Raw genomic sequence first — 14680 nt, 5'->3', positions numbered from 1 at the left:
CCTCAGAAGAGACTCCTTCGGCGCTGGACGAAGATGCCTCGACCAAGATGTTTCGTGCAGCGAACCCATGTAGCTCAAGCGCGGTTTCCTGCCAAGACGAAGACCTGGACCCAGTCCGCGGGTAGACCGGGAAGCATGAACAAACTCTCTCCACTTCTATCCTCCATCGCTTTCCGATCTTTCCCCAGACCAACGTACCACACTCCACCGGTCACGAGCATGAGCCGACCAACCAGCAGCCCTACCGTTGACAGTAGCGAACCGGCTTTTAAGCGACGTAGAGTCGCTTTGGCATGCAGATCGTGCAGGAACAGGAAGGTTCGGGTGAGTGATGCAGCGGTGCAAGACAAGACCAAAAGTTGAACGAGACAGTGCGATGGTGCGAAGCCGACATGCAAGCTATGTATTGAACTGGGATTCGATTGCGTCTACGAACAACCTGTCAAAGCCGGCGGCTCTGGACTACGCACAGGCCTAGATGGCTACGATGAGCGACTGAGGGCGGTGGAGCAGACACTTCAGATGCTGGTGCAGAAAGGGGCTGCGGCCGCCACTCCCTGCGCACGAGTTTCGACTCATAATGAGCATGCTCGTGGCTCCTCGGCCGGTGTGACGATTCTCGATGTCTCGCCAGAAGAACAAGGACGCGATGCGCCCGTCGATGGGCTGGTCACCGTTGCAGGACTGGGCAGCTCGGAAGGCACTTTCTATGGGCCATCATCGAACGTCGTATTTATTCGAGAGCTGTCAACTGCTATAAGCGCCCGCCTGCGTAGTATGCGTTCGGCGGCCGGAAGGTCAGGATCCGAGGAGCACTCTCTTTTGGCTCGCGCAGCATCACCTCAGCCGCGAGATCGAACCACCTCTGGCACATTACCAGGAGCAGCCGACATTCGCATCCTACCATCTGAGAAGCATGTCATGAGACTCATCGAGCTATTCTTCAACGATACAGGACTGCTGTTCCCTTTTGTATGCAAGCAACAAGTGCTCCAAGCATACAACGCAGCGAAAGTCGCCGGCTTCAGCGGTGTTTCTCGGCCGTTGCTATGCTTGCTCAACGTCATCTTCGCCTTCGCAACATACATCAGCATCCATCCAGGGTCTGCCAGCAAGGCCGATGCAAATGACGCCGAGGTCTTCTTTCAACGAGCAAGACAGCTCGTTCACGATCATCAACTACAATCGCCAAGCCTGATGCTGATTCAAGCACTGCTCCTGATGTGCCTTTACCGGCAGGGCTCGCAAGTTGTCGATGATCCTTGGCAACTGCATTGTCTCGCCTTTCGTTCTGCAATGCAATTGGGCCTCCATTCACCAAGCTTCTCCGAAGGTCTGACAGCTCTCGACGTGGAAGTCCGGAAGCGAGTGTGGTTCGGTTGTGTTGGTATTGATCGAATCCTGGCGATGTCCTATGGTCGACCACCAGCGATCCCGGAGTCATACGTCAAGCTAGATCTTCCTACGGACTGCAGTCTGGAAACGCTCTCTGATAGGCATTCAGCTAGTCACGGTCGTTCACCAGCAGGCGCAAGCACTGCATCGCTCTACATCCACACGACATTGCTTTACCGCGTTCTTCACGATATTCTGGACCAGATGTATGGATTTAATATAGATTCGAGACAGGGACTGAGTCTGGCAGACATGCTCCCCACTGTAGTGGCGCTGGAAACGCGCATGTCATCGCTAGAGCAGAATCTCCCGCCGGAACTGAAGCTACGGCCATGGGAGAACGCCTTCAAATCAACAGGTGCAGATCCAGAGTTCAGTCGATTGAGCGTCATAATGCGGCGACGAATCCTCAATGTCAGATTGCTGCTGCACCGACCAGTCTTGGCCCTCTTACTCCAACGCAGGAGAGGAGTGAACAGGGCTGCCCAGGAATACGACATGGTTGTCGATATGGCGCAGAATTCGGTCAGATACTGCGAAGCAGCAGCGCTCGAAATCATCGAAATTGCGTATGCCCTCCGCTCGAGACCTTCGATGATGGGTGCTTTCTGGTTCGCGTCATATTACACATTCAATGCCGCGCTGACCATTTTCGCCTGTCTGATGCTGGACCTCGATACACCCTTCCGCAACACTTCTCACGAAAGAACTACGGCCGATGAGTCGCTCCACATGGCAAGACTGCTGTCTTCCATTGAAACAAAGGGCACAGCTCTGAAAAACGCTCTTGAAGTCGCGGAAAGTCTCGGGGGCAACACCAGGTCTGGGAGGAGGATTCAAAACACTCTTGTTAAGGTTTTGAAGACTGCTCAAATGCTGTGCTCTCATGATGCGGAGATCAGTCGAACTTTGGCAGAGGCGCTCGGGTCATCGATAGCGGTTGGCGAACGGAATGAGGAACAGGAGCTGAGCTCCGAGGCAGCAGCAAGGAATCCTCTGGATGAGGGTGGTGCTTCGCATGGGGCGAATTCGGATTCATTTGGGATGTTGGGCTTTGATGCCACTCAGATGTGGAACGATGTCAATTTTGATGATATTTTCGGTGACATGATGACTTTTGATGAAGTGGGATTTACAGCGATGTAGATGGTGTCGCTGATTTGCACCTCTTGAACTCTACTTTCCAAATCCCGAGGATCTATCAAAAATATCACACCTTCAAGCTGAACGGACGTTGAAGTCAATTCTGATCTGAGTTCCAGTCAATCCCTTACCACAACAATAGCACCACCTACAATCCCTTTCACATCTTCCAACATACCCATTCCATCTCAACTCTCCAACTTCCTCAATGCCTCTAAAGCCCCCCACTTCTCTCCCTTCCTCCTCTCCACCAGAATAACCTCTTCCACATTCCCCTTCCCTAATCCCTTGACACTATCATGCACATGCGGACACTCCGGCAAACCTTCTACATATCTGATCTCACCATCCAGGTCCGCAATTCGCAATTTGAGAAGCCAAAGTTTGGTATGTGAGGCGAAGAATAAGTCTGCTGTGATGGGGATTTGGGTGGCGGTCTACAGATATTAGTATCAGCAGAAACGAAGAATAATTGTAGTGAGAGCTTACGCTCAAATGTATAAAATTATCTTTGATGTCGAGAGGTGTCGCGGGAAGAGTTTCCGGAAGGGGAGAAGGAGGAGGAGAATCGAGGATTTTGTAGAAGTAGGTTTTGGAATTGCTTGGTGATGAGGATGACATTTTTTGGAATGCCGGAATTCGTAGTTCTGTTCTGAAAGAAGGAAGATGGAGTGGATTTTGAAGCTGTTCTTGATTGTGGTATATGGGTATGATATCTCTATGGTATTTGCTTGAAGGGACGTCGAAGTCACCGATGTGGCTTACTCATCCGGATGGTGTCAGCGCGCTAACCAGTATTTCTGCTGGAGCTGCCAAGAGGAGGCATGTTTCTTCTCTACTGTTAATGTCCTTTTGCAAAGCAGGGCAGTGTCTTCTGAAGCATGGCTCACGGAGGAATTGTCTGGTTATACATGAGTGCTCATCATGGGCCTCTCAACGTTTCCCGCAGAATGGTACGAGAGCCGCTGACATGGTCGACCCGAGGGGCCGCATCTCGTAGCCAGCGGTAAAGTGTAGTGGACCTGCGTACTGCATGCTGGTGGTGCATCACCGAGCCGAGTCGGCTGGACCGATCTTTTGAACCTCGCTTCGTAGTCATGGCCTCATCGACACAGCTCACTCAAGGCAACGAGATGCGGCAGGCGGCAGATCTGGTTTCGATGGTCCCAATCGAATCCGCGTGGCTTTCTGAATCTCCAAACTCTGTCCCCACATTTTGCTCCAAACTAAGATTGGTTTCTATTTTTGACCTCACCTTCTGCTCACTGCGGAAGAGCACGTGTCTGGCGAAGGCGTTGGGCGTTCTTCATACAGGGGAGTGCCTTCACGGTCCACGGGACACGGTGGGCCGGGATGGACATGCGGTGCTCAATGCCAACCAGGAGGAGAGTGTGCCGGATGAGAAGGGAAGATGGCTGACGGGACGTTTCTTCCGACGCCGCTGACAAGGCATGCGATGGGAAGATGAAACGGGGCGTGCATACACCACTGACAACGCATGCGGCCAGACTCGACTGCACAAATGCGCCAGCGTTTCGACGACGGCGGCGCGCGTGCAGAAAGCCGCGCCTGATGTCTCTGAGAAGGGGAACAGCTGCCTCCGCGCTGGGGAGGTGAATCGTGTCCAGCATGGCCTGTTGCACGCATCCAGCAATAAGAACACGCCCGACTGCATCCGCGCAACACTCGCACGACTCTTCTCTCCTTCGCTGCCGCTCTCTGCACGCACTTCTCTCTGCTGCCGCGTCTGCAGCTTCGGCCATTCTCAACGCGCCGCGGATTGGCGAATCACGATAACGCACCTCTCTCCTTCCATGCCGTGTCACCAGCGGCGTCTCGTTTGGTGAATTGCCGCTTCTCGTGCCTCTCCCTCTCTGCAGCCGACGCTCCATCCGAGTGCGAAGAAGCACTGCAGCCTGCGGAGTCGATCGTGCGGGAGAAGAAGCCAATCATTTGTTGGCGGTGCGAGTGTTACACCTCATCCTCCGCGTGCGACTTGAACTTGAGACGATATGCCACAATCCGACGAGAGCTCGTCAGCCGATGCACCCTCGTCCCATTCACGCGATTCCTCTCTCGATCGCTTGACTGACTCCGTTTGCTCGACAAAACCCACCGATGCTGCCACTCCACTAAACGACAAGTTTGCAGTCCTCCCAGCAGCGAACAAACCGCGAGATCGCAGCAGCCTGCCCGCTGAGCTCGCCGGCAGTGCCAACTTTGGCGACTTTGTGCATAAACATCTGGGCACTCGCGAAAGTGTCATGGCCGCTCCTTACACTTCTCCTTCCCGCCAGCGCACTCAATACTACGACGAGCAGTTCCATCACAAGGACAACCCGCATGGCAGCGTCCGCGAGCGAGTCCAACGAGATTCTCCCGTCATTGCGGAACTGCGTACGAACGTGATTGTAGGTGCTCGAGCTGGTGCAAGAGATGCCGATGTCGTGAACTGACGTGTAACGCCAGGTCAAAGATGAGTTCACGCTGGTGACAGATCTCTCATATCATTTGGCGGCACGCTACACGCGACCAGATTCATCAGTCATGGTGAAGGTCGATCACAGCGCCTGCCTGGCGTTAGGCGGCACTTTCGATCCCTGCTACATCATCACCATCACCGCTGTACCTTCACAAATGGGACCGACTATGAACAAGAGGAATGCCGCTCTGATTCAGTCTTTCCTCGCTGATATCCTTAGCGTGTCTCCCGAGCGCGGGATCATCAAATTTCAGCCCATCCCGGATGAGAACTTTGCTATCAACGGCACTACAATTCTTGGAGAAATCGAGCGACAGGAAAAGCGGCATGAAGGGGAACATGCGGGAAGCATGCGACGTGCAATGAACAGCATGGGACGCAAAAGCATGCCGAGCTTCAAGAAGAGCTTGCCGAAGATGGACGCTGAAGTCAAGAACGTGCCGGAACCAACTCCAACCCCAGCTGAAACAAGACCGGCCCCAGCTAGGGCAGATAGTGCAGCTCCCAGCAATGCTTCGGAAGACAAGTCAGATGCCACGCCCACGCAGATGAGTGCCAATATCACTTCTCCAGGTGAGGTCTATGAGCTACCAGCCATTGAGGTGGATAAAGATCGCCCCGTCACTGCCCACAAGCGAAAGTCATCAGGCGGCTCAAATGGCTTGCGCATGAACGGCGTGTCGCAAGGAGCTGTGAGTTCTTCTCGATCCTCTACGCCTAAGAATGGAAAGAAGGCTCGTCCGCGCACTTTCTCAGGCGAGAACTTCTCAGCCAGAGATCAACCAAAGAGCAAATCGATCGCCATAGGCCAGGCATCTCCTACTGCGAAGATGCCAGCAAGTCATCAGACAAAGAATCAGAAATCGCACTCGTTTCTCAAACACGACCCAACGAACACTTCCGCGAAAGCCAGTCTGACCAACACTTCCCGCCCGACATCTCCACGTCAGCGGAATTGGGGCGCCGCACCAGCACCAGTAATTCGAACTCGAGACAGTCCTGATCTTGCAAATGCAGGTCCTCAAGCCGCGTTAAAAGCACTAAGCGGAACCTGGACCAACGAATCCGCGCAAGAGAAGTCGCGCAAGAAGATCGAGAAATTGACTGGGGAGAAGCCCGATGTAGACAACAAGAAGGACACTGAAGCCAACACCGCGAAGCGACGCTCAACAATTACCGCAACGCCCAAGTATCCCGAGCCACCGCCAATCCCCGTTGATAAGCAGGATTCAAAATCGCTGAATAAAGTGGGAAAGCGGAAGAGCTTCCTGTCGGCTTTCAGACGCCATGCATTGCCGCAGGCGGCACATTGATATGGCATTCACTTCGATACGCTCATTAACTAAAACGACAAAGTGTTCCTTGAAATTGAAAGAAAGAAAAGAGTCGGTCGTAGAATGGGAAGAGGAAAAGAAAAATTGTTACTTAGATGACGGTTGATGATACCCGGTTCAAATCCGTTTTTTATCTTTTGCAAAGTTCACAGAGAAATGTCACAGACGCTTTCCAATGTCACCTTCTTACAACTTTCAAGAATACATGTCGTCCCATCCAACATTTTACGCCTCCAAAGTTGCCGTCTTCACTTGAAGAGCTCTGTTTCGCTCTCGTTTTCTCTCCTCCACTCTCGCCTTCTCTTCCTCTATTTGCCTTCCCGTGACCTAAACAAATCGCCTACTTCCCAACCTCCACAACCCTCACTCTGTCCTTCTGCGGCGAACTGCCCTTCGTATCAAAACTTCCCTTTTGACTCCTCATTTCGTAGTCCCCATTCTTCTCCTCATCCAACCTCATCAAACTCCTGCTCTTCTGTGCAGAATTCGCATTTCGATTACTCAAAGCGAAAATCGCAGTTCCGAGTAATAGAAGTTGGAGGAGGAATGTGGGGATGGTGGTGTAGAATGCGAAGCGCTACAGAAGAGAAATCAAAGCGTTAGCAAAGGCAGAAGGCGACGGAGGTGGTTGAGGGGAGTGGGAGGGGCTTACAGTCTCATGACACAACGTATTGAACGAGCTTGGAACACCTTGATTTGGTATGCGACTCCAATTACAAGTCCAAGTCTGAAGTGTAGCTCTGCTCGGCGAAGAGGCGTTCAACGCAGCGGGAAAAGCGAGTCCGATGAGGGAGATGATTGTGCTCAATGCACTTGAGCCCAGGACTAAGGCATTCGCCGGAAGCTGTAAAAACGAATATCAAAATCAGCATAAATTCCTCTCCACTCTCAACTCTCAACCTCACTCATTGGGTTGCTCGATATTTGTGGGGAATATTCCACTTACCGCTGAAATAAACAACGCCCCCACCAAAACCACATTCAAGAGCAAAATGACGACCGAAGTTCCGATTAAGGCTCCCAGACCACGCATATCGAAATGCGAAGACCAGATGGGGAGGAAATAGACATTTTCCGTTCGGTTGGAGTTGAAGACAGAAAGAGTATGGCTTGCTGTGGCGAGGATGGCGATGTTGAGGATGATGGATAAGGTGACGAGGAGGAGGGTGGGAGTGCGGAGGTGGGAGGCCATTGTCATCCAGTATTCAGTTGTGGTTGTACTGTGGAAGAGAGGAAAAGGAGAGTGGGTAGAAGGAAAGAAAGAAGCGCTGATGATAATGCTGGAGAGACTGAGCGCAAGTAAGGTATATCCTTCTCCTGCGTGTTGCCGTATGTATGGTGGTACTACCTTCCCCATGGTATGCGCTTATCCTGTCCAGCGCCTAACTAATTCCTCTGCAGCAATGCAGTGTGTATGCGAACGCCATCACACTCCTCATACGCGCTGAACCACTCTTCTCATCCTCAGGCGCTTGTCCAGGTCGGCCGCGGGAGGCCTCGAAGAACTCGCTCTCTACTCTTCAGCCAATCGAATCCGCAGACGAGCAGGTAAGAATAGCTTTCTCGCGTGGTTGGAAGCAGAAGGTGAAACGTCGTGTTGATGGTACAGCGCTTGCGGTGTTGGTGAGAGGTGGTGGAGGAGAGATGTGATTGGTGAAGAGCGAAGCGCTTCGCAAGCTTTCTGCCAAGAGGTTGCTGTGGGCGTGGACCCACTTCTTTTGGTCCTTTCGCTCTCTCGGTCGTCTTCGTGGTCGGTCTCTACTACTTACCCATGTGTATGCGACATCTGCGAGCAGCTCTGCACGTCGGTGCCTCTTGAAGGCTCGAATCGATGCTGCTGGAAGACCAGCGTCACGCGATAGCGACGCAAGATATGGCAACGTGTCTTGTACGACCAGGCCTGCAACTGTCTCCTTGATGCTGCCTTCCTCCATAACGAGAACGAGCAGCGACTTTCTCCATCATACAGGCATTGTCAGAATCCAGATCAGGAGTTTGGATCTTTCTGAGCGTCTGCCTAAAGCCGGCTTGCTGAAGACGGACTCCCCGCCCAAGCCTCTCGTGCGTAGCTCATACTACCTGCTGGGTCGCTGAGATATGATTCGGCATACGTGTATACTCTCTTCTACCGAAGCCTTCCACTTGGTGCATACCCTGCAGTCCCGGTGGATATGAGCTTCCACGCCTGGACGGAATGCTTGATCAAGGTTAGAGCTTGACATCATCCATCTACCCCTCCAGAACTACATAACATTCGAGAGCTCCTTGCTCATACAATTTCCATCGCACAAAACTTACCACAGCAGCAACTATGGCGCCGAGCAAAGAATCTGAAGCGCTGTCCGATCTGTTCAAGATTATCGCATCCAAATTCCCTCGAGACGGCGATCCCTTCCTCTCGCGAGCAGTATACGATAATGTCCACAAAGCAGCTGCAGAATGCCCAGGTGTGACATATGGAGATGAAGATGATGTGGCTGGGAGGCCGGCACTCTGGGTACGCCCAATGGGAGCTACTCCGAACAAGGTGAGTTCGAGACTGAACATCGAGATGCTCGGGAATTCCTTTGACCACCACAGGTCATGCTCTTCATGCACGGAGGCGGCTACTCCTTTGGAAGCCCCAATAGCCATCGCAAACTCACAGCCCATCTTGCAAAGGCATGCAACGTGAACGCTTTGTCCATCGACTACAGGATGACGCCTGAGCATCCTTACCCAGCGCCACTTGACGACTGTGTCAATGCATACAAATGGCTTCTGGACAAGGGCTATGCTGCCGACAGTATCGTCCTAGCTGGCGACTCCTGCGGTGGTGGTCTCGTATCCGCCGTGCCTCTCGAAGCTCGCAAACATGGTCTGCCTCTTCCTGGAGCATCCGTCGCCATGTCGCCTTGGTACGATCTCACTCTCGGCTCAGATTCTCTCGCGCGAAACAAGGAGAAAGACGTACTCGGCACGAAAGAATTCGTGAACATGCTCGCAGATCTCTACACGAATGGAAATCAAGAACTCCGCAAAGATCCCGTTCTCAGTCCTCTGTTTGGCGACTTGCAAGGACTCAATCCACACTGGATATCGGTCGCTGGTCATGACACGCTCTTAGACGACGGCATCAGATTTGCAGAAAAAGCGAAGAAAGCTGGAGTAGAAGTGCATCTGGTTGAAGCTGAAGGGCAGCAGCATGTTTTTGAATTCCTGGCTGGAAAGGCACCTGAAGCGGATGAGTCGATCAAGAATATTGGGGAGTGGGTCAAGCAGAAGATCGGCTCGTAGATGGGACGCCATGCAGCATCGCGCATTGCCGCCAATGAACATTCCTCAAACTCACCTTGGTGACGCGCTTCCATTGACATCTCGAGCAATGCTAACTAAGTCGAATCACACATCAGCGAGAAAGACATGGGACTATCCGAGCGCACTCGACCACTTCCACAAGGGGAATCAAAGTCCAACTTTGGTCCGATTCGACATTGTCGCGTTGCGCATCTTACGCGATAAATCTGCTGCGGGGAAGGTGAGGTCGCCACTGCTTCGTCCCGTGAATATGGAACGGAATGCAACTTGGTCCAGCCTCTTCGTGGGCCGAGCGATCAACACAACGGAACTCGACATCACGAATTCAAACTTTGCGCAAAGGATTGCCATGTAATGACTATGGAAAACATCTTGCAACATGTCAGCACAGTACATCAACGCGGAAGATGATGCTCTATTCGAAGTCTTCGGCAGAACAACCGGGTTCTGGCGACCATTGCCCGGGAAATGGATGAACATTCCACGTCGTCTGGACTATTGTCAGTGTGTTTCTCAGCATCCGATCTACGGGATCACCGATGTGCACAGCACATATCTCGCGACTCGCCACAGCCGCTTATCTATGGCAGACACCCTCCCGGCCCTCCTCCCTCAGACACCTCACACGATTTGACGCTGAGCAGGCTCTGCTTGATCGCCACGATGCGCAGGAGACACTCGCTCTTCTTCCAGGCCTTCGCGTTCTTCTTCACCCACGCTGTCGCTCAGACGACCAACAATTTCACTTGCGTGAGTCGATTCTGGACGAACAAGAGCCACAGCTGACTGCTTTTCCCAGCCTGCTGCCAATAATACGTTTGTCACAGATATTAATGGCGGACAATATCGCATAGCGTGTGGCTCCGATCCCAACCCCGACGGCGGCACCAACACCTTGGTTGTGGCGGACTGGAATGGCTGTTTCAACGGATGTATGAAATTCCATACTATACACTTATGCGTGGCTGACCGGACTGTATAGGTTCACGGAACGCGACATGTACCGCGTTCGCTTACAATGGTGTCGCTAATGGAGCCGGAAATGGTACATGCACCTTCAAGGCCAGAAACCCGAACAGAGGAAACACCCTTCGAAACCGTGATTGGGATCCAACTTACATCGGTGCTGTCAGGCAAATAACTAGCGCGTATAACCCGACTTGCGTAAGAAGACCGGATGTCAAACGATCACTAGGCTATTGCTGATCAACTCCAGCCTGCTATCGATGGAACATATGTCACGGACACTTCTGGCGCACAATACCTCGTGAGCTGTAACAGTGATACGCCGAGTCCAGAGGGGAGCAGCGGCACAACTACGGTGCCCAACTTCAACGAGTGCTTCAACAGATGTATGTAAGGTAGGACATGTTTCTTCTACACGCTGACGAGACGGCATAGGTAGCAGGGAACCCACATGCGTTGCCTGGACCTACCGCGGGCCCGCTATAGGTCCCGGAAGTTGTGCCCAGAAAACCAACGAAACAGGCGGGATTACGTTCATTCCAAGCACTGATCGATTCATATCTGGTATCAGACTCGCCGCTGTTCCTCCAACGTCGAGTGACAACTATAACTGCGTGAGTGAATTCAGACCGAGGCTTGCACTTTGCTGACCGAATTCAGTCGTCAGGTGGCACGACGTATACGGACGCTAGCGGCGTTGCGTATGTCACCAGCTGTGAGAATGAGGCGTTGCCTATCGCCGCTACTTCCCAGCAGCCTGGAAGCAGTGCGAATGACTGTTGGGCCACGTGTAAGTACACCGGACGAGTTCTACTTCACCACTGACAAGCGCAGGTTCGAGCAACGTCGCTTGCACTGGCTGGACGTTCCGTGCTACCGATGCCGTGTCGCCCACTGCCGGCGCAGGCACCTGCTTCTACAAAGGCGCGAACGCGGGCGGAGTTGGCAACGGGTTCTATACACGCAACAACACGTTGATGATTTCCGCAATCAAGGCCGCCAACTACGATCCGGCTCAAAACCGTCCGCGATTGAACAACTTCGCTTGCGTAAGTGGATGCCTGGGAGCGATAGGGCCATTGCTAATGCATCTCAGCCCGACGTCAATGGAACGATAGTCACGGATGCCGATGGCTCACAATATCGAATGAAATGTGGTGACGACACGAATCCGGCCGACACAGCCCTGACTCTCTTTCAAACTACGGCGAACACTTTCAATGGGTGTTTCACCAGTTGTATGTAACAAGGATTCTCGTCCCAAGGCACGTGCTAACAATACGCTGTAGGTACCGCCAACTCCTCGTGCGCTGCCTTTACATGGAATCAGGTTCCCACCGGCAATGGAATCTGTTTCTTCAAACCCGCTCCAGCTGGATTTCGAAACGGCCCCTATAATGCAGCTTTAGTAGCTGCGGTCAGGGTCGCTCCTAGTACAACTACTAACTTTACTTGCGTAAGTGAGCCCGGACAGTATATGGGTCACAGCTAACTGAATCTAGCCTGCCGTCGACGGAACGGTAGTTACGGCTTTCGACGGCACACAGTATCGTATGAAATGTGGTGTCGATGCGCTTCCGGCTGGGGCTGCGTGGACGATCTATCGAACTTCGGTCACGGATTTCAATCAGTGTTTCGCCAGTTGTATGTAGTAGAGCTCTCAGCCTAAGCCGCGTGCTAACAATACAATATAGGCTCAGCCAATGCCACGTGCGATGGCTTCGCCTACAGTGGGGGTACTAATGGTGTTGGCGATGGAACCTGCAACTTCAAGGGCGCACCAGGTGGATTCCGAACTACGACCACCTACAATGCAGGGTTGGTAGCTGCCGTCAGATACGTACCTGGGAACAACTACACTTGCGTAAGTGCGCTCTAAGCCCAATCTGAATTATGCTGACCCGGTTCAGACCGTCGGGCAACGAACACTCTACTCCGATCTCACCGGTACCACGTGGATTACCTCATGTGGCGACGATACGAACCTCGGGAGCGGCATCAACGTCTCCAACAAGGAGACATCGGACGGCGTCAATGACTGTTGGGCCTCATGTACGTACCCGAGTCCGTTTCTTTCTCACCACTAACGAGTCTGCGCAGGCGCGGCTGCCCAGAGGTGTGTAGGATTCTCGTTCCAAGGCAGTGATGGCGTCAACTACGGTACCGGCTTGGGGCAGTGCTATTTCAAGAGCGCGAACACAGACGGATCCCCGACCACTTTTGTGGCTGCCAACAACCCTCGATACGTTTCATCGGTCAAGCTGGCCAATTACGCCCCGCTTACATCCTCATACACCTGTCCAACCCAACAAGACCTGAGCACCGTCACCGATGCAAACACTGGCTTGCCCTACGTTTTGCGCTGCGGCGGTGACACTGCTGGCACTGCATTCGCAACCTTCAATGCTACCTCCGGGTTCAACGACTGTATCACGCAGTGTACTAGCGATACGCGTTGCACCACTTGGACCTACAACGGCGCGACCAACGGCGCGGGGCCAGGAACATGCGCACTGTAAGTGAGCCCTAGACCCACAATGAGCTCGAGTATGGACTGACGATGGCGCAGGAAATCGGGTAACTCGACAGGCTTCACTTCCGCAACAGGTGCTGGTTCCCAAAACCGTGTCGCCGGAATTCAACAGCGTGCCTACGATGGCAGCAACGGCGCAATCGCGGCTACGACAGTCTTCCCGCCCGCGGCTACTCAAGTCGCCACACAGATCATTCTCGTCACTACGACGATCCTCCAGCCAGTGCCAACGACGATACTGTCTACAATCTCGCGACTGACGACTATCACATCGAGTGTGACGGTGACCGCCACGAATGTCGCGACTCTGCCTGGTACATATCATTGTCCATTGAGATCTTTCACCTCGTCTCTACGTACTAATCTCTTCTCCAGATACTACCCTACGAGTCACTTCCGCGCAAGTGGTGCCTACAACATTCGTCACCCTCCAAGCCATCACCATCACCGTCAGCACAATCACTACTCAAACAATCGTCACCGTGGTCCCCACCACCATCGTGCAGACCCTCAGCGCAGCGACGACCAACCTTCTGGCTACTGGCATCAACACCGCAACGACAACCTTGCGAGCCGTGGTAACCGTTACTCCAGTCCAGTCCGTTCAGCCAACGTACACGGTCACCGGCTAGTTGGGGCGCAATTCCTCCTACGGTGGAGGGTACTCATATCGAGTAAGGACCTTCCAGCTGGAGAGCAAATGTCATGCGGAGAAAATTGGGGATATGTTCCTGGACAGAATATGCGATTGATTGGTCAATGGAGGAAGCCTGCGAGATTAACGAGATTGTTGCTTCTGCATTCATTACGTAGCGCTCTGATGGAAGGGTTTGTTTCACGAACACACACGATTATTCCTGATCTTGCGTGACCAGGTCTTGGTCTAGGGCACCTCTCCGTGAAGTTCGAACGTGGTCAATTATTCATGCGAAGTCCATCAATTGCAACTTCCGCCAGTTGTAGCGAATCAGACCCGTCTTACCCCGATGGAATTGCCGAGATCTCAAACCTTGGCACCCCAATTCTCCAGACGTCACTCCTCGCCCTCCACCTCCAAGTTTTCCCAATTCGCCGACACGCACACAACAGTCCCTCTATATGGACGATGTGATGGCGCCACTGCATTCATCCGGTCGCCGGGTCATTATGCTATGACCGCCCTAGGATACTGCGGCGGGAGTTCTGTATTCATGGCCAAGTAGTCGGAGCTGATGCACCTTCGCGATTCTCTTTCACATGTTCCAGTACCACTAACATCGACAGAAAACATGACAGGACTACTTTCACTCAGCACCATTGACCATAGAGACCTTGAAGAGCTCGCCAAGGCGTGCCAGGTCTCTACTAATGAAATAATAGACGTATACCATTGCACGCCCGTACAACGAACATTAATTGCTGGAACGGAACGGTACAGCGACGCCTACTGCTATCGCGGGTCTTGGAATTTGCAGCCTTCCATCGACGGGAGCCGTTTCCTTGATGCGATTGCGAAAGTCGCAGAGCAGAATTCCATCCTAAGGACCAGAA

General features: G+C 52.9%; 6 protein-coding genes across 6 annotated transcripts; 4 read left to right on the top strand and 2 right to left on the bottom strand.

The window, feature by feature from the left end:
• Positions 1-219: 219 nt before the first annotated feature.
• Positions 220-2541, top strand: CKM354_001008400 (uncharacterized protein; the record flags this gene model as incomplete). The annotated part of the gene is made up of 2 exons (XM_044805534.1): positions 220-324; positions 373-2541. 2 exons carry the CDS (start codon positions 220-222, stop codon positions 2539-2541), a joined length of 2274 nt encoding a protein of 757 aa, XP_044661469.1.
• Positions 2542-2726: 185 nt separating this feature from the next.
• Positions 2727-3159, bottom strand: CKM354_001008300 (uncharacterized protein; the record flags this gene model as incomplete). The annotated part of the gene is made up of 2 exons (XM_044805533.1): positions 2727-2975; positions 3028-3159. The coding sequence occupies 2 exons, from the start codon at positions 3157-3159 to the stop codon at positions 2727-2729; spliced, it is 381 nt and encodes a 126-aa protein (XP_044661468.1).
• Positions 3160-4550: 1391 nt separating this feature from the next.
• Positions 4551-6333, top strand: CKM354_001008200 (uncharacterized protein; the record flags this gene model as incomplete). Its single annotated transcript, XM_044805532.1, has 2 exons — positions 4551-4949; positions 5008-6333. The coding sequence occupies 2 exons, from the start codon at positions 4551-4553 to the stop codon at positions 6331-6333; spliced, it is 1725 nt and encodes a 574-aa protein (XP_044661467.1).
• A 361-nt stretch (positions 6334-6694) lies between these two features.
• CKM354_001008100 (uncharacterized protein) lies at positions 6695-7546 on the bottom strand (the record flags this gene model as incomplete). Its single annotated transcript, XM_044805531.1, has 3 exons — positions 6695-6931; positions 7007-7198; positions 7301-7546. 3 exons carry the CDS (start codon positions 7544-7546, stop codon positions 6695-6697), a joined length of 675 nt encoding a protein of 224 aa, XP_044661466.1.
• Positions 7547-8665: 1119 nt separating this feature from the next.
• CKM354_001008000 (uncharacterized protein) lies at positions 8666-9630 on the top strand (the record flags this gene model as incomplete). Its single annotated transcript, XM_044805530.1, has 2 exons — positions 8666-8881; positions 8935-9630. The coding sequence occupies 2 exons, from the start codon at positions 8666-8668 to the stop codon at positions 9628-9630; spliced, it is 912 nt and encodes a 303-aa protein (XP_044661465.1).
• A 684-nt stretch (positions 9631-10314) lies between these two features.
• On the top strand, positions 10315-13782 carry CKM354_001007900 (uncharacterized protein; the record flags this gene model as incomplete). The annotated part of the gene is made up of 15 exons (XM_044805529.1): positions 10315-10401; positions 10451-10583; positions 10634-10815; positions 10868-11003; positions 11053-11231; positions 11278-11407; positions 11452-11666; positions 11714-11855; positions 11907-12073; positions 12120-12261; positions 12312-12481; positions 12528-12669; positions 12718-13132; positions 13187-13464; positions 13526-13782. The coding sequence occupies 15 exons, from the start codon at positions 10315-10317 to the stop codon at positions 13780-13782; spliced, it is 2775 nt and encodes a 924-aa protein (XP_044661464.1).
• Between the last annotated feature and the right edge of the window lie 898 nt (positions 13783-14680).

This window comes from Cercospora kikuchii (assembly GCF_019650295.1).
Source record: "Cercospora kikuchii DNA, contig_00006, whole genome shotgun sequence".
Classification (NCBI taxonomy): domain Eukaryota; kingdom Fungi; phylum Ascomycota; class Dothideomycetes; order Mycosphaerellales; family Mycosphaerellaceae; genus Cercospora; species Cercospora kikuchii.
The sequence above is the reverse complement of the archived record's forward strand: the minus strand, read 5'-3'. Positions and strand labels throughout refer to the sequence as shown.